General features: G+C 37.7%; 4 protein-coding genes across 7 annotated transcripts; 1 reads left to right on the top strand and 3 right to left on the bottom strand.

Annotated features, from left to right (window-relative positions):
• Positions 1–195: 195 nt before the first annotated feature.
• LOC137735346 (protein OS-9 homolog) lies at positions 196–3,242 on the bottom strand. Its single transcript, XM_068474771.2, has 8 exons — positions 3,016–3,242; positions 2,458–2,534; positions 1,800–2,003; positions 1,588–1,659; positions 974–1,089; positions 797–863; positions 601–707; positions 196–491 (listed from the first exon to the last, which is right to left on the bottom strand). The coding sequence occupies exons 1-8, from the start codon at positions 3,098–3,100 to the stop codon at positions 329–331; spliced, it is 891 nt and encodes a 296-aa protein (XP_068330872.2). The 5' UTR covers positions 3,101–3,242; the 3' UTR covers positions 196–328.
• A 1,233-nt stretch (positions 3,243–4,475) lies between these two features.
• LOC137729951 (protein PHOX1-like) lies at positions 4,476–8,410 on the top strand. The gene is made up of 4 exons (XM_068469003.2): positions 4,476–5,173; positions 5,427–7,496; positions 7,595–7,846; positions 7,977–8,410. The coding sequence occupies exons 2-3, from the start codon at positions 5,450–5,452 to the stop codon at positions 7,741–7,743; spliced, it is 2,196 nt and encodes a 731-aa protein (XP_068325104.1). The 5' UTR covers positions 4,476–5,173; positions 5,427–5,449; the 3' UTR covers positions 7,744–7,846; positions 7,977–8,410.
• Positions 8,411–8,644: 234 nt separating this feature from the next.
• LOC137729966 (uncharacterized) lies at positions 8,645–14,083 on the bottom strand. Of its 4 annotated transcripts, none has more exons than XM_068469021.2 (16): positions 13,814–14,083; positions 12,962–13,279; positions 12,728–12,856; positions 12,438–12,645; positions 12,049–12,195; positions 11,762–11,836; positions 11,574–11,645; positions 11,277–11,348; positions 10,985–11,056; positions 10,723–10,794; positions 10,558–10,629; positions 10,303–10,374; positions 9,886–10,029; positions 9,565–9,636; positions 9,239–9,385; positions 8,645–9,087 (listed from the first exon to the last, which is right to left on the bottom strand). In XM_068469021.2, exons 2-16 carry the CDS (start codon positions 13,163–13,165, stop codon positions 8,903–8,905), a joined length of 1,743 nt encoding a protein of 580 aa, XP_068325122.1. In that variant the 5' UTR covers positions 13,166–13,279; positions 13,814–14,083; the 3' UTR covers positions 8,645–8,902. The 4 variants fall into 4 exon arrangements, with proteins under 4 accessions (XP_068325122.1, XP_068325127.1, XP_068325136.1 ...); XM_068469026.2 differs by having other exon boundaries at positions 13,723–13,988; XM_068469035.2 differs by having other exon boundaries at positions 12,962–13,272; positions 13,814–13,944.
• A 3,097-nt stretch (positions 14,084–17,180) lies between these two features.
• On the bottom strand, positions 17,181–22,194 carry LOC137735992 (protein S-acyltransferase 24). The gene is made up of 13 exons (XM_068475345.2): positions 21,620–22,194; positions 21,019–21,159; positions 20,405–20,517; positions 20,177–20,256; positions 19,898–20,061; positions 19,376–19,514; positions 19,173–19,272; positions 18,828–18,885; positions 18,543–18,620; positions 18,348–18,446; positions 18,170–18,248; positions 17,910–18,058; positions 17,181–17,732 (listed from the first exon to the last, which is right to left on the bottom strand). Exons 1-13 carry the CDS (start codon positions 21,899–21,901, stop codon positions 17,304–17,306), a joined length of 1,911 nt encoding a protein of 636 aa, XP_068331446.1. The 5' UTR covers positions 21,902–22,194; the 3' UTR covers positions 17,181–17,303.
• Positions 22,195–23,152: the final 958 nt, after the last annotated feature.

Raw genomic sequence — 23,152 nt, 5'->3', positions numbered from 1 at the left:
TTCTTGAACAACGAAGTTAAGAAAGAACGCAATTCAATCTTCATATTAAGATTGTACGGCAGCAGAAATTATTTTGAAATCGACTATGATGAGATTAGTTCGATAATGAACGATTTTGGAGTAACATACACATCAGTTTTAACTACTATACGACACAAGTCCTCCGGAGTAAACAGAGGTAAAGGGACGGCAACCTTAACAAGGAAATGTATTAAGAATGTCGATGATTATGTTCCTATCCTGTGAAAAGTGTAATCGGAAGATACAAGAGTACATAAAGTTTGACTGTCACTGCTATTCACAAAGATTAAGCGAATCAATGCACATGTCACTCATCCGAAACCTCATTAGAGGGATCTTCACCATCTGCATCTGCAACCGTAACTTTCTGCTTCGTATTAGATTCTTCCCCTACTCTGGTTTCCTTGTAATCCTTGGGTAGCACGTTACAATCAATTGTCTGCCATACTGGTCTCTCTGATTGGAATGCTCTGTTTGGGAAAATAGCTTAGTCATTAGAGGAGCTAGTAGTAACATACGTCGCAAGAAAACGCAAGCACAAAACGTATTGGAGTGGGGGAGGGAGGGATGGAGACTCACGGGTGCTTGCAAAGTTTGGGGCATTGGATTGTAACTGCATACTTGCATGTGGATACCTCTGTAATTGAATTAATCATAGCTTTGCCCTCTGCGCACACAAATCTCACCTGCAAAATGCGTATTAAGTACGGACCGGAAGGCAGAAGGAAAGAAGCGAAAGGAAATTTAAAACCACAGAAATATAATAACTTCATACTTCAGTCTCTCGTTGCAGGTCTGTAAGATCACAAGTAGTCCCATTTGTATATTGATGAGCATGGTACCTACAAGAGTCGTACAATTTCATAAATTGTAGTCAATCTCTTCTATCTTATCCGTAGAAATATTTCCCTCAAACTTGTCCTACACATTTTATGAACGCCAAATCCCATACCTTTGGTATGCATCTTTTGAGCGTGGATCTTTGAGTGTAGATATGTCAGAGAGGTTCTGGTTGACCGCAGCAGTGGCCTCTGCATCATATTCACCCAAAACAAATTCCTGAACAAGCTGTAATAAGAGAAGAAAGTAGCCAATCCACGAGCATTATTATGAGGTTTTAAATTTTCTGAAAGCGTTCCAATAAGAAATGAGATATCTGAAAAGATGATGACAATAACACTAATGAATTGGAAAAGAAAAAGGTCAAGAACGTAACAAATGGAACAATGACTCTGCTCTTGTAGCACAGCTACTAAATATAACACTGTAACCACTACAAGGATGGGGGAACCACAATACACCGAACAGGCATGATCATCCAACTTTAAAACTTTGGTAGTTAATCACTTGTGGTAATGCATCCAATACTGTGTGCCAACACTACATCAAAGGCCAAGATCACCTAGATACATGTGGAACTTATTTACACTTCGTGTATATTATCCCACTTCCTCTCATTGAATGCAGTTTAATAACATATTACCAAGCACACAAAAGAAATAAGAACTAACAATAGAAGAATAGGACATTTAAAAGCGAGCACTTGAGAGGCACATAACACAATACCTTTTCATCTTCCACATGAATTTGTCGTAATCTCTTCTGATAGCAAAATTCATATGACCACCAACCCTCTTGCTGCATAAAGGAGTTGGTTATGTTAGCGTAGTTCACAGTACATGCATCATCAACTACTGGGGGCACAGTAAACATGTATTATTGTAGTTTTATAAGTTAAATAACCATGATAAAGAGAGTTTTAATGTCATGGATCTTACTCTGACAAAGCATTGGTCCTTCAGCACTTCAAGCAGCTCATCTGGTGTCTTCATTTTAATTCGTTTCTCAGTTTCCACAATCATGCTGCTAATATTCTGCTGGAGAACTTGCTTGCCGCTCTTGGCTTCCTCTACCTTAGGCAAGTAACATATAAAATTTTGTCCATTGTTATTTGGCATAACCACAGACTCCTGGCCATCATCCTGCAATGTTTGTACCCAATCATTAGATCAACAAGTATACTACGTATTTGTGACAAGTGAAAAATTCAGAGACAAATCAGTGAAGTACACAAATTTATCCATAATGTGGAACAAATAAGTGACAGAATCATTCGTCTAAGTCCATTATATGATACAAGGCAGTGTTCGACGAGGAGCAAATGTTTAATGCATTGCTTATTCTAAAGGAAAACCAAAGAAAATACATAAGGTGTGCAATTTTGGGATGGAGAACTGTTGAAGAATCGAATCGCATGAATAAATTGAGCATTTTCACAATCAATTGGAGATGATAAACTTACAAATCAAAGTAGAAGGCAAGAAATATACTTTTTAAAAATCTATACCTGGCATCAAATCTTTATATATGTCAAGGGAACAAACAACAAATACAAGTAAAAACAATGGATAGATAAAAAATACAGTATTAGCTTACAGGATGAAAAGGTGAGTCTTCAGGATGGAATTCAATCCTGTATTTTGGTTCACGAGAGCTGCGACGAAATGCGCCACCTGCTCATCAAACGATAAAGAATCAAAATGAACTTAAATTTGCATACAATATATCGAATTAAACCAACAAACTTCTATCCACCGAGTTGAAATGCTAACTATTGCTATCCAGCCAACTGATCACGAAAGTAGCCTACATCAAAATTTGGCCCTTCAGTCTAAAGGCTAAACATTTACGAACCCTCAAGTGCTTTCAAACTAATTAAGCTAGAAGCTGTAAATCACCAACTAACTGAAAATTCCGCCAATACTTTTGAGCTTGGAAGCTGATTGAAAAGAATTAATAGAACACTAAAACCCTAAATATATACATATATATAGTTGAGAAATTTACAAAATTTGGCACGCAAGACATGATTTTGTAGTCAAATAGAGAAAAACGGCTATGAACAACAGATGGGTTTTACAAAACTCAGCAGAAATACTGAAATTACGCAAATTTGAGAGGGACATGGATGGATTTAAGAAGAGGGTAATTTACCTAGGTGATCCAGGAAGATCTGATCGGCCGAGATGAAGTGGCTGAGAAGGTACAAAACTTGAACAAAAAACACCAACACCTTCATATTTGTATGAATATCAGAGAAAAATAAAAGGTCCCAAAAACCAGAGAGAAGCAGAGACAGAGAGGAGGAGGAGGAGGTGTTGAAACCTTCTGCTGCTGCTACGTCTCGACGAAGAAGACGAAGACGAAGAAGAAGCGATGCACCCAAAACAGTACTGTTGGTTGTTTGGCACATCCACGCGCGCCCGCCAATCAGCGGACGCCGCGTCAGACGTGGTAGTGCTCACGTGACCGAGTCGACGTGGCGTTTTTTATGTACGAAATTGTTGTTGGGTTGCAAAGCCCAATCTTTTATTTTGGAAGATTGGATTGGGTTGGGCTTCAATTTGCAAACTCCAAGTTGGTGGGGTTGGGCTTCAATTGGGCCAGTCAGGTGCCACCCATCACGTAAAAAATTACAGTTACTATGTATTAGTTACGTTCTGGAGAACTTTGGAATTATCCATTGACTTTGTTTTTTCTATTGGTCGGACCGATTGACCCGGCTTTACAGCAAAACATAAACAAAATACAAGGCAAAAGGCCCTCCACCACAAATATTGTAAAAAAACAAACAAACATTCAGGCGGGCGGTGCGCGGTGGGCGGTGGCTTAGAGTACATGTCACGCATGCGAAGGAAGCTTACCAATATGGCAATATCGAAAGTATAATGTGGCGGCAATCCCAAATTAATTATTTTAAACTTTAAATATTTGGGTTTCACTGTAAAATGTGGTGTTAATTGTTACAAAATATTGTATTCCACATCAATCATATATTGCATTTTAATGTTGCGTGATAAACTTTGAATACATGACTCACATTCAAGAAATCAACTTATCTATCTCAAGAATGTTATAATAACAATAGCGCGTGATTGGATTGCAATGCAGACACTAAAACGTTTTGCACTAACACATCACAACAGTCTAAAAGTGTAGTGTTAGACATTTTAGCCTTGCATCGTATTTATCGTAATCCGTACAAAATATCTTATATATATATATCATTAAACTTAAATTAACTTGTAATACTATTACATACGATTACGTTTTGTGGGAAAAATATTCTTCTCACACGTGGGCATCGCATCGTAAAAGTCTAGAAGCGTACTTTACTTTTAGAGGCTGCCCAACCAGGCTGTCTCCCGTACAGGCCACTACTCCTTGTCTTGTCAAGTATGCAACCGTGTTCTGCTTTTGTGATTTTTGGCAGTTGAAGTTGTACCGCCATAGTTGATAGTTCGTTACTTTTCTTCACATGCTTAGGGCCACGTGGCCAACACTCGTTGGCAAAAAGTTGAGGTTGTCCACTTATTCCAATTGAATTCTTTTTCTCTTCCTAAATGACTATTTTACCCCTCCACTCTCCGTATTTTTTCTTTTTTATATTTTATATTTTTTAGCATTTTAAGCAACCAGAAGAAGAGGCAACTGCAAATCCAAGCAGCTCAAATGGCTCTGGCAATGGCTGATCGAACAAGAAACTTGGATATCACAGAAACAAGGGACCCACCGTGTTCAAAATTTTAGTTTTTTTTTTTTTTTTTTTTTGGTAATTTCAGTATTATATTTTTGTGAAATAACAAAAAAAAAAAAAAAGGAAAATTACAAGTTATCAGATTCTTCATCTCTTTGCTTTTGTGGCGTTTACGTAAAGCAGTGAAGAACAACAAAATCTTGTATTCCCACCTACAAAAGGAGCCAACGGACATTGGTTGGTTTTCTTTTTCCCTTCTCGCCCCGAAAATTCTCTCATTTTCTCGGCGGAGATTTTCCTGGAAAATCCGGAGCTTTTTCACGGATAATTCATTTCCCAGATAAGTTTCTTTCTCCCCAAAATCTTGGTTTTTCTCAAAGCTTGTTTTTTGAGCTGAATTGGGGGACGGCTGCTTCTCTCACAATTGGGATTTGTATATAATTTGATAGGCACTGACAAATCCTGATTTGGAGGGAAAAAAGTTGATGAATTTGTGATTCTTATGGTTGAGAAAAGAAACCCAGTTGAGCTTTCAAGGTAGTAGCTTCAGATTTTGAAAAGGAGGTTTTCTTGGGCGGAATTGGCTCCTGGGAAAAGTGCTTTTTTTTGCTTCTGGTATGCTGCTGTGTCTATTTCTGAATAGTTGTATTGTTACTTGATTGAATTGTGAGGATCTGTTTTGTGTTGAATTGTGTTTTGGGCTTAGATTGGTTTTGGAAAATCTTGTTTGTTTCTCGGGAAAGTTGGGGAAATATGATAGAAAGTGGTTTCAATAAGTTGTTGGTTTCCCTGTTTACTTAATTGGATCAGCTACTGTGTTTTGAGCATTCGGGTCTGTAGTGTGATTACGTTTTAGTTTTATTTGTAGCTCTTGTATGAGTTGTTGAGTTTATGATGGGGAAGCAAAGTGGAAAAAAGAAGAAAAACGCAGGAGAATATTCAGGTGATAGTTCGAATCAAAGCAAAATCGGGGATACTAGCCCAAAGGCCTATGATAAGGACACAGAAGTTTTCATTTCGATGTCTCAAGAACTGAAGGACGAGGGGAACAAGTTGTTTCAGAAGAGGGATCTTGAAGGAGCTTTGTTGAAATATGAAAAAGCCCTCAAATTGCTTCCGAGGAATCACATTGATGTATCCTATCTTAGGAGCAACATGGCAGCGTGCTATATGCAGATGGGGCTGAGTGAGTACGCGAGGGCTATCAATGAATGTAATTTGGCGCTTGAAGTCACACCTAAGTACAGTAAGGCACTGTTGAAGAGAGCAAAGTGTTACGAGGCTTTGAATAGGTTGGATTTGGCTTTGAGAGATGTTGGTACCGTTTTGAACATGGAGCCAAAAAATGTCATGGCAATGGAGGTCGCAGAACGAGTGAAAAGCGTACTTGAGGAGAAGGGGTTGAGAGTGAATGACACGGTAATTGAGTTGCCTGCAGATTATGTTGAACCAACTCATGCTTCGCAGCCAGGGAAAATAATGAAGTTGAAGAGTCGGAAGAAGAAGAAGGGCAACAAAGATAATGAGAAGAAGGCCGAGGAAAACATTGAGGAGAAGGCTGAGGACAAGATTGAGGAAAAGAAGGCTGTGGATGTAGCTGAGGAAGAGAAGTCTGTGGAAATAACTGAAGACAAGAAGGCGGTGGAAATAGCTGAGGAGAGGAAGGCAGAGGTCAAGGTAGTTGTCGAGGAGGCAATCAGCAGTTCAAATGAAGAAGTGCCTAAAAGAAGTGTGAAATTGGTATTTGGAGAGGACATAAGGTGGGCTGAGTTGCCGCTAAATTGCACCCTCCTGCAACTGAGAGAGGTTGTGCATGATCGGTTTCCTAGCTCAAGAGCAGTTCTCATCAAATATAGAGACCAAGAAGGTGATTTGGTCACAATCACTTCCAATGAAGAGTTGCGATGGGCTGAAGGATCAGCAGAATCGGAAGGGTCTGTCAGACTTTATGTAGTGGAAGTTAACCCCGAGCAGGATCCCTTCTTCGAGAAACTGGAAATCGAACCGCACAAGCAACATAGTGTAGCTGAGAATGGTAGTGTGGTAAAACACAAGGATACAAAGAGACCACCTTGCATTGAGGATTGGGTAATCAATTTTGCTCAGCTGTTCAAGAACTATGCTGGGATTGAATCTGATGCATACTTGGATCTTCATGAACTCGGGGTGAAGCTTTATTCCGAGGCAATGGAGGAGACAGTCACAAGTGAAGAAGCGCAAGACCTGTTTGACATAGCAGGGGAGAAGTTTCAAGAAATGGGAGCTTTGGCGCTGTTCAACTGGGGAAATGTTCACATGGCCAGGGCGAGAAAGAAGGTGTATTTCACCGAAGATTCTTCGAAAGAATCTATTATTTCAAATATCAAAAGTGCATATGATTGGGCACAGAAGGAATACATAGAAGCAGGAAGGAGATACGAAGAAGCGCTGCAGATCAAACCGGACTTTTATGAAGGCTATCTGGCCCTCGGGCAGCAGCAGTTTGAACAGGCAAAACTCTCTTGGTATTATGCAATTAGCAGCAATGTTGATCTGGAGACGTGGCCTTCCACTGAGGTTCTGCGACTTTATAACTACGCCGAAGACAATATGGAAAAAGGCATGCAGCTGTTCGAGGAATTGGAAGAGCAACGACTGAGAGAACTTTCCGGTCCAAGCAGTGTTAAAACTCAGGTGCAGAAAATGGGTTTGAACGGAATTTGCAAAGACGTATCAGCAAATGAGGCTGCAGACCAGGCTACAAGCATGAGATGTCAGATAAATCTCCTATGGGGCACCATGCTGTACGAGCGATCTATTGTGGAATTCAAAGTAGGGCTACCCGTATGGAAAGAATGTTTGGAAGTTGCAGTTGAAAAATTTGGACTTGCCGGGGCTTCACCTACAGATATAGCAGTCATGCTCAAAAATCACTCTTCAAATGATAATGCGTTGGAAGGTGACACAATTCAAACTTTTGCACTCCGAAACTAATCATCTACTGCCATTTCCTTAAGTAACTTAGACATTTAAATAGCTCGTTTTCTGTTATTACAGGTCTGGGGTTCAAAATTGACGAGATCGTACAAGCATGGAACGAGATGCACGAAGCGAAAAAGTGGCAGACTGGAATTCCATCATTCCGGTTAGAGCCATTACTACGAAGACGAGTTTCCAGAATTTATTCTGCCTTGGAGCACGCTTGAGCTCACGGCGTCAAGTTCTGGCTCTTGAAAATGTAGCACTGGATTAGACACACTTTCACTACCATATTATCATGGATTGGATCATATAATCATGCACATTGAGGTAGGCATGAACTGATTTTATACATCTTTAATCCGTTCTTTTTTCTTTCGTTTGCTTTTCGTGTCACGCTTAAAACTTGGTGTACAAATTCATCTTAGATTAATTCACAAGTGGCTCGTCTCTTTTGCAGGTTTCCTTGCTACTGCCCTGTAAACTACATTCAGGCTTTTAGCTTTTGAACTATTAGTTTTATACACAGTGGATAGTTTGTGGATTCAAATTCTGTTGTGAGTAGATTGTTCAGAAAACAAATTCTTTTCATTCTCTTTCGATCGTAGGGAGGGTCGGAGGTGAAGTTGCAGATCTTCATTTTAGTCAGTTTCTGCAATCATCCGCTTCGTTTTGCAGTTTCTGTCCGAATATTTGTACTAGTAATTGAAGCGTCGACGACGGCATGTTCATGATTTTCTTTAGTGTGAAATCCATGTTATTTTGGGGTGTAATTTAACATTAATTTTATAAATGTAGTGTGTATTAGGGGGAAAATTTGTACTGGAATAATGAGGTTCATGTTAACTCATCAGTAGTTTACTATTACAAACATCACCTATGTTTCTTCCTTTATTTTGTTATGCTTATAATTCTTTATTTATTACGCAGGTTGAAGATCTTGCGAAAATTCAATAATCTTACTTTTCTTCAAGTACGTAGAACATCGTACAAGTACTCAAAAATCACATTTTTTTTAGAAAAAATTGTAAGCTATAACTCATGATTCTCGATCGTTTTTGTGAAATTCTGCAAAATTCATCCCTTGCCAAACAAAATTTTCATCGAAATTCACTTCAAGATCAAAGATAATTAAACTCAGCCACACATTGCGGCAAATGTTTTTCATGAACTTAAATATATTTGTATATATACATTTGGAAGCTTTGCAAATATCCATATTATCCAGATAAAGGCCATCTATACATTTATCAGAGTCTGGTTTTTTACATCCACAAATTTTGGCACCTTTTACCTTTATCCATATGGAGTTATTAACCTGTACACAAAGCTATCCAAGGGCAGATGGCAGCCTATTTACATGGAGTATCTTACAGTGCTTCCGATCTATTCGGGCCGAAAGCTGACGAGATTAGGCAGGGCATCAAACTGGAGCTTCCTGATTTCCGAAGCAGTCACCTTGCATGACTCCAAGGTCAGCGAGCGCAAATTCTTTAGGGGCTTCAAGTGCTGCAATCCTTCATTGGTGATGCGAGAATTCGAAACGTTCAGCGACACCAATGCAGTCAATCCTACATTTTCAGAGGAAAACGAAACATGAGAAGTGGTATGATCAAATTAGAATGTTACGTTCAATCATAAACGGCGAGTTGCAACAAAAGATCACTGAAGCAATGCAGCAACTGCTCTAGGAGAAAATAAGAGAATAGAAGAGTTAAGTACCAGAAATCAATTCCAAAGATTTATTGGTCAGGTTGCAGTTCTGTGATATATTTAGCCATGTCAGACAGACAAGATCTTTGATATTCTTCACACCAGCGTCAGTCAATCCTCCACCGCATATTTCAAGAGATTGAAGGTTCTTGAAGTCTGATTTCACCATGAAAGTAAAGCATCAGAACTACGACTTTAAAATGAGAAGATTATGCTCAGTTGCGGAAGTTCAAATGTAAAATCAAATTCCCCCGTTCTATTCTGCAGTCCATCTCATCATTGGAAAGTATGTTACGAATTAAATGAAGATTTATACTGTGAATCTTATAGCATACATTTTAAATGGTTTGCTCCAGAATCCGAAATGCGAGCACCAAATAGGTCCAGATGTGTCAATCCTGTAAGACCTGCACCAGCAAGGCATAAATTCTTTGACTGGGACAAAAAGCTTCGATCTTCAACCAAACTTACGGGAAGTGAACGAAGCTAAAACATTTTGATTGATAATATATGATAAATATGTCTATACAGTTATGATTAGAAGAATTCAAGAACATGATTAATTTCAGTGGAAATCAATGCATCAATCACAAGGTTTTCTACACAAATAGCCGATATTTTCCATCTACAGCTTAAAAATACACAAAAATCCTTACTTGTAATAGCTGCAAGTCCAGCATCAGAAATTTGCCGAGCATCCAGATTAAGTGATTTGAGAGATGTCAATCCAGATAACCTTTTCAAGCCACTGTCAGTTACTAGGGTGAACGACAAGTTCAAACTTTCAAGATTTTTCAAACCTGAAAGTGATAACAGCCACCCAAATTAGTGCTTAAAAAGAAATGCTTTCAAAAAGATGAACATGCACCAAATAATACAAACTGCTTAGCAGAAAAATTATGAGGTGCAGTTTAACTTTGAACACTAATGAGACCTTCAAAGAATTTGAGCCACAAACTAACAAGGTAGTAAATTCAAAGCTTCAGCATAATGTATAGCCTACAGCCTTACACTGAACTCGGAAAACATTCAGATCATAACCATGCAATAGTCTGATGCAATGCAATCATCACCTGAGAGATGACGAAGCCCGTTGCTTCCAACTTCAGTATCAGATAGCTCCAAGTTCTTCAAGAGTGTCAGCCCTTAATATAGAAACAACACGATAAAATCAGATAGGTGGCCACGTCTTTCGATCTCATGCATTTCTAGCGAACAAACGAAGCATGTCCCATTTCCAAACCAATTTAAACTATTGGAAAAGGCCCAGACCATGCAAACTATAACACTGTTATCCAAAATGAAGGATGGTAGAACTAGAATAGAACCTGCCAAATTAGCAAGCCCCTCGTCACCTATCTTGCAGGAGTCCAGGTTCAAGCTCTCCAAACTCGTTAAACCTGATAGAAGCAATCATGGAAATAAATGTATGAACAAAAGAAAAAAACTTAATATACAGAATAGTTGTGTGTGTGTGCGTGGGAGAGAGAGACCTTTTAGATACATCAAACATGCATCTGTGATCTCATTGAATCCCAAGCTCAAGACCTTCAAGTTTGTAAGCCCTGTAGAAACATAGTGTGGAAAAGTCAAGATTATGAACTATTCAGCCGCATAAAAATATAAAAAACGGGCGAAATCTGTCAAAGAAATATGGTTAGCGCGGAAAAGTCAAGATTACCAGCTACTCAGCCCATTGAGCAAACCTGTTAAACAAATAGCCAGATCCATGTGGAGCCAAATATTGTCACTCACCCGAAAACTTATCGCATCCTTCATCAGATAGACTGCATCTGTTGAGATTTAAATACGCCAGGGCAACAAGAGCTGCACCAGAAACAATTAATTTTAAGAATGCATAGGATGCATGTCACAATCTTCATCCCCTAAAATAACTGAATAAAAATAAAGTAATAGTAATACCCACAGTTGGACACATTTCTTTTAGACATATTAAAGTGGATATTTTGTTAAGAAGTTGTAGCAGTCTTAAGAACAATTATCAGTATATTAATGGAATCATTAGAAAACACAGAAGAAAGCAAACCTGAAATAGACTGCAGACAGGAGGCAGTAATATTGCATCCTTCTAAATTCAGCATTCTAAGCTTGTGCAAGCCTGCCATACACAAGGGTATGAAGCAACTTGCGTTAAAAAGTACTGATAAACAAGCAACTATGCGTTAAAACTAAAAGGTACTGACAAACAAGCAATATGAGGTGTCTTTGTTGGATGTGTGTGTGTGTGAGCGTGCATGCGTGCATCCTACACAAACACAAATTAAGTAGAGCAAAAGCAGAATTTTTTGGTGCATCACTACAGAAACTAGGGACAATATTATACCTTTCAAATAAGAAATGCCAGAATCAGTAATGTTACAGTTGGATAGCTGCAACTCATTCAGGTCAATAAGTCCTGAGAAATACAAAAACAAGATCAACATGAGTTGATTAAATAGTTACTGTGCAATTAAGGACAGAAAAAAATAATGATACCACTACAAAAATTCATCTAACATTTAAAAAAAATACCTGAGATGGCCTTCAAATCTGAATCTGTGATGCATCTACAACATCTTACATTAAGAGACTTCAGCTTCTTCAAACCTGCAAGCATACAATTACAATTTATTACCCCCGATGAATAAATAATTTCATATAGTAAGATCTTTCACCAAACACTCAAATTGTAAATTCGTTACAATGCAACAGAGCTCATGGCCTCAATTAGTTTTCTCTACTCCTAATTCTCATGGCCTCAAGAAGTTCCATTTAGTTAAAACGGTCATAATTCATTTTTTACTTTAGGCAGGACAAACCTTTAAGATGAACAAATCCACCATGAATGGCTGAACACCTCTCCAGGTCCAACTTTTCCAAGTTAAGTAAGCCAGAGAAAGCACGCATCCCTTCAGCACTTATTGCATCGCTCCTTTTAAAACTCAAGGATGTCAAGTTTGAAAGACCTACAGAACAAGGTCAGAATAAGCATAAACATTACTCGACAGAAAAGCCAACATGAAAAGTTTGACTGATAAAAAAGACTGAGTGAAATTAGTAAGGAAAGGATCAAATTAAATTAACTATCATCTCCAGCAATAAACAGTATCATTAAGTGAAAAGTTAGGACAAATTAAACAAGATAACTGAAAAATGCTTAAATTGGAAAAATAGAAAAAATACAAGAAGTAAAAGACATAGATATTACCACTTATGTGTTTAAGTCCCTGTTCTGAAACATGGTCACAGTAATTATAAGTTAACGCTTGAAGGTTTGAGCAACCTTTCAGAAGAGCCAACCCAGAATCTGTCACCTCTGAACCAGAAAGATCAACTGAAAGTAACGATGAACCTTGTGAAGAGATGACACCCATCCAACTATCTTTCACATCAGGGCATTCCCCCAAAAGAATATCCTGCAATCACAAAAGAAGAATGTCTAATAAATGACAAAGCCTTTCCAAACTTCCGAATTTCAACCATCCACTAGCACATTACCTCGAGGGCGCAATCTCTAAAAGCTTCAAGAGAAACATCAGTAAGCGAATTGGAACAGACCAATTCGTTGAAGATTTGTTGACTAACATCCCTTGGCAGCATCGAAAACGAGCTATATTTGTCAATGTTCTGTAACGGATATGCAAATACAAATCACAACCTGAAAATTATTACACATATAATCTCCTCCCACAACACACAAGTTCAAGCTTACAAGCCATAGAAAGCAAGTACCTGGCATATTTTATAAATGCATAATTCCAAGAGAGATGGGCAAGTCCCTGTTCCTCCTGGAGGCTGCTCTACAGTGGGTCGAAAAGATGAATTGGTCAACCATTTTGAACTGCTACTTTTACCGTATCTTCCAGACACAGCTCTGCAAACGCCATCTTCAATGACCGGTTGGTTTCGCTTTCTTGAACAAATTCCCCCCATCATCTAAGTGTGGATTGAACTACCACTTAACCTCACACAATTCGCAGCAAAAGAACTACTTTCCGGCCCATTCCATAAAAGAGGTTCATGGGATTGATCTCTAATTCATCCTGGAAGCTAAAGAAACAAACAGTATCATCGTATTTACATCACAAAAGTTACTATATCAACGGAAAATAACTTCTGAGCAAACCAATTCATTTCCTAAACCAAACATGGTAAATTAACTTTTACTGTTCATTTGCATCATACCAAAACAAACCCAGAACACAAAATGTTGTAAAAGCTATCGAGAAAAACTATCCAACCAGTGGCAACAGAAACACTTTCAGTGTAATTTTTCAATACTAAAACGAAAAAAGGAAAACTGCCCACATCCAAAAATCAACTTTCACACACAAAAATCTCCACTTTTTACGAACAAAAGGATCAAACAAGTATGAAAGTTACAAAAATAAAAAGTGGAGAATTACCTACATCAATAAATCAAATTTTACACACAAAAATCTTCACTTTTTACATACAAACGATCGAATAAGCATGAAAGTACAAAACTTTACTCTTGGGTTCTTTCGGTTTCCGTAACACCGTCATATTTTCTCAGATACCAAACAGAAACAGAGTGTGCAGTAACACGAACAGAAGTCTCACCGATCAATCAACGATCAATTAGCAGAGCGAGCTGCGAGAGAGAGAGATATTGGAACTGAAATATCAACAGAGTGGGGGTTGGAGAGTTGCGACTTGGCAGGAGGAGTGGGGAGAGAGAGAGGTGAGGTGAGAGACGGTGAGGTGAGAGACGAATCTCACCGCCCATCTGATCTTCGCCACGTGTCATTTGCGCTGATTAGACATTATTCGTCTACCATACTCGCCATGAGTTCAAATGGGATAAGAGATTCGAGGAGTAATGAGAGGGAGAGACACGCCATGTGGTCACGGCATCTGTGGGTCCCTTTCTATAAGAAATTTTTCAATGTCACCGTTACATGATGTGGTACATCATATATTCTTATATAAATTGTGGGATATATGTGTTAAAAGGTTAATAACTTAAAAATTAAAAAAATTCACCACTTACATAAAACACGTAATGTATCATTTGTGTTTCCGTCACAGCTAAAAATTTCTCTCCCTAGGACGGCCCGGCCCCACTGTGAGTGTCGTTTTCTTCTTTTTTCCGCCGGCGCGGAAAGCAGAGGCGTTGCCGCGTGTAGTAGTAAAGGATGAACCAATGGGCCTCTACTCTACAGTCTCTACTTAACCCAACAAAACATAAGAAATTAGAAAGACAATGAGAAAGACTAAAAATTCATTAGATACGTGAGAGACAGTATTCATCTACCATACTCGCGATGAGTTCAAATGGGATAAGAGATTCGAGGAGTAATGAGAGGGAGCGACGCGCCATGTGGTCACGGGTTCTGTGGGTCCTTTAGAAGAAATTTTTCAATATAACCGTCACGTAAGGTGGTACATCATATCTTCTTATATAAATAGTGGGATATATGTGTTAAAAGATTAATAACTTAAAAATTAAATTTTTCACCACTTACATAAAACACGTGGTGTATCATCTGTGTTTCTGCCACAACTAAAAATTTCATTCCCTAGGACGGGCCGGCCCCACTCTAAGTGTCGTTTTCTTCTTTTTTTCCGCCGGCGCGGAAAGCAAAGGCGTTGCCGCGTGTAGTAGTAAAGGATGAACCAATGGGCCTCTACTCTACAGTCTCTACTTAACCGAACAAAACATGAGAAATTAGAAAGACTAAAAATTCATTAGATACGTGAGAGACATGAGCTAAAATACGATAAGTTAGTTATTTTTATTAGATATTTTTATTATTTATTTGAGTCAATCACGAGAATTACGATGTTATTGACATTAAAGAGGTGGGGGTGATAGTAAAAATATGGTTCAAATTTATTTTTGACGAGAATCGAGTTTAAGACTTCTCACTTATAAATGAAGAAGCATACCACTACACCGTAGTACCAAGTCACACAAAACTTTTTATTTATAGATAAAGCGAATATAATACCCTAACGCTAATGGCCATATTTAGAGGTCATTGGTTTTTCTATTATTCTTATTAAAATTTATAAGAGTGATGCTAGTTTGCTATTTTAAAAAGTATTGTCTAGCGTCATCTAAGTTGTGCCTAGGCGCTAGGGCTGACTATTATCCTGATTAATTCTTACGCATTTGGAATTTTACAAAGGATGCCTAGCATGCTTAGGTCGCGACTTACTTAGACAGAAAATAAATATTTTTTATTTGCATTTTATTTTTCAATAAATTATAAGAGACTTATTGAATACTTGAATGAACATTCAGATGTTTGTTCCCCCTATTTTTTGTGTTATATATCATTCTATTTTACGATTTATGTATTTAATACAATAATGTATTTTTTTTTAAGTATAAGTAAACATCATTTATATGTTATTTAATAAACGTAATTAAAATTAAAAAAAAAAACTGCCTAGACCTCCGCCTCTGTCTAGACACTAGGATGCTGCCTACCATCCGACTAACACCTGATTACATGTTTGTACACCGGATTTGACAAGTGACCTATACAATGGGAACGAACGAGACATAATCTTAAATTCATGTGACATTAACTTATGGTGCTCGTAAGATGAATAATACCGCCATATCTAGTATTAATTCATGTGTAAGCCTCGCGCTAAACAGTTACGTGGAAGGAGAATAGTCTCAAAATAAATGATGAACCGATGAGGAAGAAAAGAAGATCTATCTTCCAAGAAATGCTTTCCCCTTTGACTACAATTTGCAATTAAACAATTCGAATAAATCATGGAATCGTACAAATAATAATCATGATTAGCAATGATGTTGACATTAATAAATAAAAACTTTCAATAAAAACAAGTTGCAGAATTATATATATTAACTTTGAGGATAAGAATGATTGGACTTTGGATACATTGGAGAGATGCTAATGAGATTTTCTTAAAAATGAATCTCTTTATGTTTTTTTTATCATCTTATGTTTTTGGCACAACGTTGTATAATGTTAGCATATAAATTGACGTTAAAATGTGAGGTGTCAGGAGTCTATGAAGAATCTCACTTTGAATGAATTTGCCTATCATTTCTCTTTTGAGTATATTATTTGAGATGGATTTCATTTAAATTCCGATTCATGACTGAAATTTTGTAGGTGGGGTGAACCCCTTTGTTTTCATAACACAACCTATATATTTTGCATAATGTTTATAATGTTAGCATATAAGTTGACGTTAACTTGTGTGTGAGGTATCAGAAAATACATGGAGAATCACACGTTAAACGAGTCTCCTTAGCATTTCTGTTTGAGTATATTATTTGGCATGAATTACATTTAAATTCCATTTTATGACTGAAATTTTGTAGGTGGGGTTGGTTAGTTGAATTGAATCTCCTTTGTTTTCATCACACAACTAACCTTCAAGGCTTCAAGTTCAAGTATAAACCAAAGGTCAAGTCACAAATAATTAAAGGCTTTATATCCCAAATAAATTGACAATTAACGCTTAATTAAAAGATTGAAAGTTGATCAAATTTCATTTAACCATAATAATAAAATAAAAAAAAGTTGATGAAACTTATGTCTTGCTGTCAAAATCATGACCTTAACAGTGTTTTACAAGCCAATTGTCCTGCTCATGCTCACACACGATAATTTAAACATTAACATCTTTATGGATAAGACTTGAAACTTGTTCTGAGCGGAAGAGCTTCTTACAAAAGCAGAAGAGTGCTCGAGGAAGGACTTGGGTTTGTGTTACTAAAAGTGCTTATGAGCAAAAGAGCTTCTTACAAAAGCACTTCCAAACAAACTTCATGAAATTTTGAAATCAAATCGCAAACGGATCGCGTGTTATGGTGTAAAGCAGTGCTCACCAACCAAAAGTTTCGAAGCATGAGTCATGATGCACTCAACATTCACAAGGCAAGTGAGGTTAATCAATCTGTACAGCTACAGCATAACTCAGGGAAAAGGATCAATTTAAACAAATTTGGTGCGACTGCTTTTTTAAGGAGTGACAATCACTTACAAAAAAGCTGAAGTGTAAATATGATTATACTACACAACAGATCTTCAGCTACACTCAGGCATCAAAATTACTATCATGAAGCTACAACAGATCGGCCACTGTTCCGCCCCAGACCAAGACCCAAGCCTAATGGAACGTTTTCAGTTTTCGGTTTCCCCTGGCTATTGCTATGGCTGCAATGGGCAGAATGGACGTGACCGTGATGTCCTGTCGAATTAGAATTTACATTGATTGCAACATGACTGTTGCCGTTTGTGCGGTGAGGATAGGCGTCCCCGTTTTGCAAGTTTGAAGAATTTATATGCCTCATTCCAATACCCTCCTCATCGTGAGCTGATTCTTCAATGAATTCTACATCTTCGTTGTAACCCTTGATCAAGAAATCCGAACAATTCTTCCTTATCCCGTGATCGTACGGATTTCTGAACCTACCACCTGGGCCTCTAAGGTAGTTATAGCGCATCATGTTTGCCATTTCATTAGTTGTGATATTCCGTGATATCTGTAACAAGAGAAAGATTATTGACTAACAAATTGCTAAGGCGGCACTCTTTACATAGAGCTGCTGTCGTGGGGAGAAAAGCCTCGGGAAATATTTACTTTTCAGATCATAACAATCTTCGCTATTAGTTTTTCCATTTTTTGCATTGAGCAAGTCAATTTTAAAAAGAAAAATTACCTGAGAAGCTTGGACAACAGTCAATACTGCCACGCCAAAGAAGAGGAAGAAATCCATTATCAAAAATGAAAGAGCGCCCACATGACTAGTAGCAACATAATTGATCCATGCTCCAAAAGAAGATGGACTCAATGGATCGCTCAAAACTCCTGAAAGAAGAAAATTAATTTCCCTTAGCAGGTTGAAGCACATATACGCACACAAACAATTCCATGCCTAGAGAAACTTCAGAAAATAGGGTTGGAGAAACTGGGACATACTCGTAAGAGTAACCCCTCCAGTAAACACCATCGCCAAAACTTCCAGAAAAAGGAAAGCCAAGAAATCCCATTTGTTTTTCTGTACAGCATGAAAAGAAAGAAAATAGATTAAACTAACTATAACATGAAAAGTTGGAAAAACAATCCGTAACACCAAAACTTATCAATGTCAGTGCACCTTGCCAATGCAATTGGATACCCAAGGGCAATGGTGGTCAAATTGTTCAACACAACGATCACAGGTTGAACAGTGCTTTGCACGAAGAGGCCTGACAATCTGATGACAACGCCAGCAAGTATGTTAGGCGATATGTTCTGAGAACTAAATAAAAGGATTGGGTCATAAATTACTACAATAGGCAATCAATGGTACCTTGCACGTTGCACAGAGCTGAGACCAATTACCAGCTAGCAAGGCAGGATTATTTATCTCAATCTTCAAAAGAGGCTCCTGTTCAAAATGATAAACCAATGTGTTAACTTAACTTATAGGAACGGTAAGTCAAGAGCCCATTATGATTCTCATCTTTAATATGAAAGTCATAATAATAACTCTGAACTGTTAAAAAATTTAAGTGGGACGGCCAGAGATGGATTAAAAAAATTATGTGGAAAGGTGGTGGAAATAAGAGAAGATGAAGAAAGTTACGGTACGAACATCATCCTTCATATTTTGTGAATCGTGGACATTCATTCGGATGTAACCTGGATCCTTGCTGCAAAAGAACAATTTAAAAATAATAATAATCAACAACACATTTAATTAAGTGACATTGCTCTACACGGCACCATAATATCCATGCATACATCCACGAAACAATGTGGGTGTGTGTGTGTGCACAAGACAAAACATGACTAATTAAAACTTGAATTCTTCCCATCATTGCCGTCAGTCTACAGCCAGCTAAAGTATCAACAAAACAGCACAAATCTGATTATCATAGAGTGAATGCAACATATGGGCAACTAACATCATAGAACTTACAAATACTCTATGACATACCTGCTGCATCTATAGAACAAAACAAGCCCAGATGTTGCTAGGAAAACTCCTAGCCATGCAACAAAAACTGATCCAGCTGTTAACTTTGGCAGATTTGGTGCTGCAACAAAGTTGGACAGGGGGAGAGGAGTCGGTGTATGTATTGTATAATCCTGACATTAAGGGCACATACTGAATTTCCATATAAAGTTAAGGGCATATACCCGCAATGACAGAATGAGTATAGGTCACCAGGAGCACAAATATTATACACCAAAGTAGTGGCGCAAGTCCTAGTTTCGAAATTCTTCCAAGACGACTGTTCCCATCACAGCGTTTGTCAAGCAATCTTCTAGCATTCCCCTAGAGAATCAAATTTATAAGAGCATGGTCAGTTCTTTCTGTTCTTTCATTCACAAGTTCAACTGTATAAAAATTATATGTAAGGCTCAAACCTTAAAAAACACCAAATTAGAAAGAAAAAAAAAATTGAGGAACTTCCAGGTAAGTCAATAAATAAAACCATGTTGAGAATAGAAAAAAAAAACAACAAAACCAACATTCTCCACTTGTCAGATATACGAGGCATTCTTTCTAAACATAAAAGTCCCAGAACAGAATCAATCAAAAGTTTAAAGGATTCATCAGATCATTGCACAGCATGAAAACTGAAGTCCTCAAATTCATTGACCAAATAAGTAACATTACTAACCAATGTTAAAAGTGTTAGGTTATGGAACACCTACAAGGAAAAAGGCAACTTGTCTGTGATTCTTATCAGCAGCAAGTTGTGCTGGTGTAAGGCCAGTGTTATCTGTAACCATTAAGTCCTCCTTCTTTCCAGCCTGTACCAACACTGTGCATGCCTCCAAGTTACCCCTGATAGCAGCCCAGTGCAAAGGAGTGCAACCTGGAGTAACAAAAAGGCAATAAGTTAATGCTTATGCATAATAGGTGAACCCCACAAAAACATTTTAGCATCCATTACCCTAGTCATACAATAACGGAACAAATATGGTACTTACCCTCTTTATCTTGGCGTCCTTTATATGCATCCAGAAATAAAAGAAGACGTATACAATCAGCAAACCCTTTATAAGCAGCCCTAAACTCAAAAGGAAAAGAGAGAATCAAATTTACATAACAAAACAAGAAACATAGTGCACATTTTCCATATAGAAAATAGAACACATCGTGGAAAAGAGTAGGAAAGTACTATTCACAAAAAATAGAAAAATAATATTGTCATGTACCAGTGTAAAGGGCTTCTCCCGTCATTATCAGGCACATCAGGGTCAGCATTCCATTTTGAAACAACATGGTACAGGAAAGCTGTTTGACCGTATTGAGCCGCAACATGTGTAGCCTGTGATCATATCAAATTTGATCAGTACAACAAATATGTTTCAGACTCGTTCAGCCAGCTTATAGGTTAAAATGGGGAATAAAAAGCTTTTGCCAAAACCGTATACTTAACTTAAAACAAGTGTGCAAGACAAAAAAAATTTGAGCTGTCCACTTTCAGTTCAAAATTGTAACACTAGATGCCTTTCAGTAACTCATACTTGAAGAAAATGATTAACTGCTGGTTGCTAATGTTTGATTTGACTAAAAAGATTCAAAATTACTAGCAGCACACCATGACCCCAAAATCTGTATTTTATGGTACAACTACATGAAAATTTCATTTACCAATGCAGATATTGTACATAGACTAGCTGATACAAACACGCAGATATGGACACAGATGCTTGTGCACAAGTTTTACATCCCAATATTCTATCCCAAGATTCATAATCAACAAACAATACTATTTCCTTAAGAAGGGTTATTAGGATTGTGAACGGGAATAAAAAGTAAAACTGACCTGATAGCCATACATATCTGCAGCATTTACCCGAGCACCCTCTTGAAGTAATAGCTCTGCAACCTGGATTGCACCCCGCACTGCACTCCAGTGTAATGCTGTCTGCCCCGTATGATCTGAGGCATTCACATCTCCTCCGTGCTGCCATTTAACAAAACCAAATAAAAAGCCTGTTATACCAATACACATGTCCTGTATTCGATTTTGTTTTCAATAAAAAAGAGCAATAATCATAAATAGCATCAAGAAGAAAAAAATAGCAACCTGCCCAATGCTAAATTCACCTTTTTTTTTTTCCTTACGAAATCTTCATTCTAAAGCAAACATCTATAGACCGAAAATTTCATTTCTTGGCTTCTATTTCCTTTTCATAGATAGAAGAGAAGAATTATGTGCAAATGTTGGATTTTTAGTTAACCAAGTAGCACAAAATTTATCTACAACGCCTCGAATCAGTACGAAATCTCGAATTCGGATAAACAACTTAAGCACATTTCAAAAACCCATCAAACAAAGCAAACCTGATTCACCAAACTCCATGAAAATGCAAAACAAAAAAAAAAAAAAAAAAGGAGGCAGAGAGTGAATGGAGAACCCTCACCTCAATAATATACTGAGCGGCGGCAGTGCGGTTGTTGAGAGCGGCCCACTGGAGGGCATAGTAGCCGAGCCCATCGGTCTCGGAAACAGAGCAACCCTCACACTCCACCAACCTCTGAAGCTTCTCCAAATCCCCGTATGCAGCTGCCGTGTACACGTCGTTTCGCAGACTCTCTTCCCCAATCCCATTGGCTTCGCCATTGTTGTTTGCTGAATTGGCTGAGGCAGATTCGCGATCGTGGGTTTGGACCTCGTCCTCGACGACCTCGATCTCCGACGACATTTCTACGCACAAAAACCAAAAATTGAGCAGCACGACCGGCGGAGCTGGCTTATTTGGTTTCGTTGACCTTCAATTTGGGATTAAATAAACCAATCAAATTGGGGGATTGGATATTTAGGGTTCTTCTGCGAAGCCGGCCGTGTTGACTGGGGTGGGGTGGTGGGGAGAGAGAGGAAGAAGGAGAGAGGATAGAGAGAGAGGTGGGGAGAGAAGAAGAAGCCAAAGGATTTGCCTAAGGATTGTCAGTAGCCCGATTCCAATACGATAATCGTACGGGAATTTTAAAGAAAAAATCAATTTTTTGGTATATTCATTTTATCTATTATTTTGTTCTTATCGTTAAAATTTAAAGTTTTCAAATTATTTTCATTAATTTTCCTTAGTATTATTGATAGTTTGACACACCTATTCTTATTTGTTAATTTTTGCTAATTAATCTTCTAATATATTAGATTGGACGGCCAAAATTTGAGAATAATGCATGAAAGGTAAAAATTAGTATGTACTCTTTTAATATTTCATTTCTCAAGGCTTCGGCATTTCTCTTTTTGTTTAATTTTTAATTTTTAAAACATCTTCGTAGTAGATGTCAAATAGGCCAAACTAGAACTAAAGACATCACGATTTTCTTTTAAAAGAGATGTCATAATTTACATGGTAGTTGAGTCATTTGACTCATTGCTTTCTAGCATTTTTTTATACAGCAATAAGAGATTGAGTTAAATTTTGAATCCTATTTTATTACTTTTTCTTTCCAGGCATAACCTTTTTTATGCAAACAATGTTTTGTACTAAATTTGTTTAAATTATTGAGGGTGTTTGATGTTACTATTAAGCTCAATGTATGGTTGGAAGGGAAATGTATCGATTTTATTGTCATCTTAATATTCAACTATTTTTTTCACTCAATTATGACACGTGAAATACATATTATTACTCACGTAACAAAAAGTCTGACATTTGAACTTATAATTGTAAGATCTATCATGAATGATAAGGTCGACATTAGCTTATTGTGCGGCTTAATTCAATCTCCAACATTTTTGTACCCCACTCATATTATGACAAATGAAAGTATACTATTACCACGTAACAAAAAGTATAACATTTGAACTTATACTTATAAGCTCTTACATAGTTTAATCCTTCACCGATTTGGGAAGGCTGCATTGAATTATAAATATCAATTGGTGCTCCTGGAGGCGGAGGCAGGCTTGGCAACCGGTGTTGGGGCCGGGCTTGATTTTGGCA

This window comes from Pyrus communis, chromosome 15 (genome assembly GCF_041283825.1).
Source record: "Pyrus communis isolate YQ-2024b chromosome 15, ASM4128382v1, whole genome shotgun sequence".
NCBI lineage: Eukaryota > Viridiplantae > Streptophyta > Magnoliopsida > Rosales > Rosaceae > Pyrus > Pyrus communis.
This window is presented reverse-complemented; position numbering and strand designations above follow the sequence as displayed.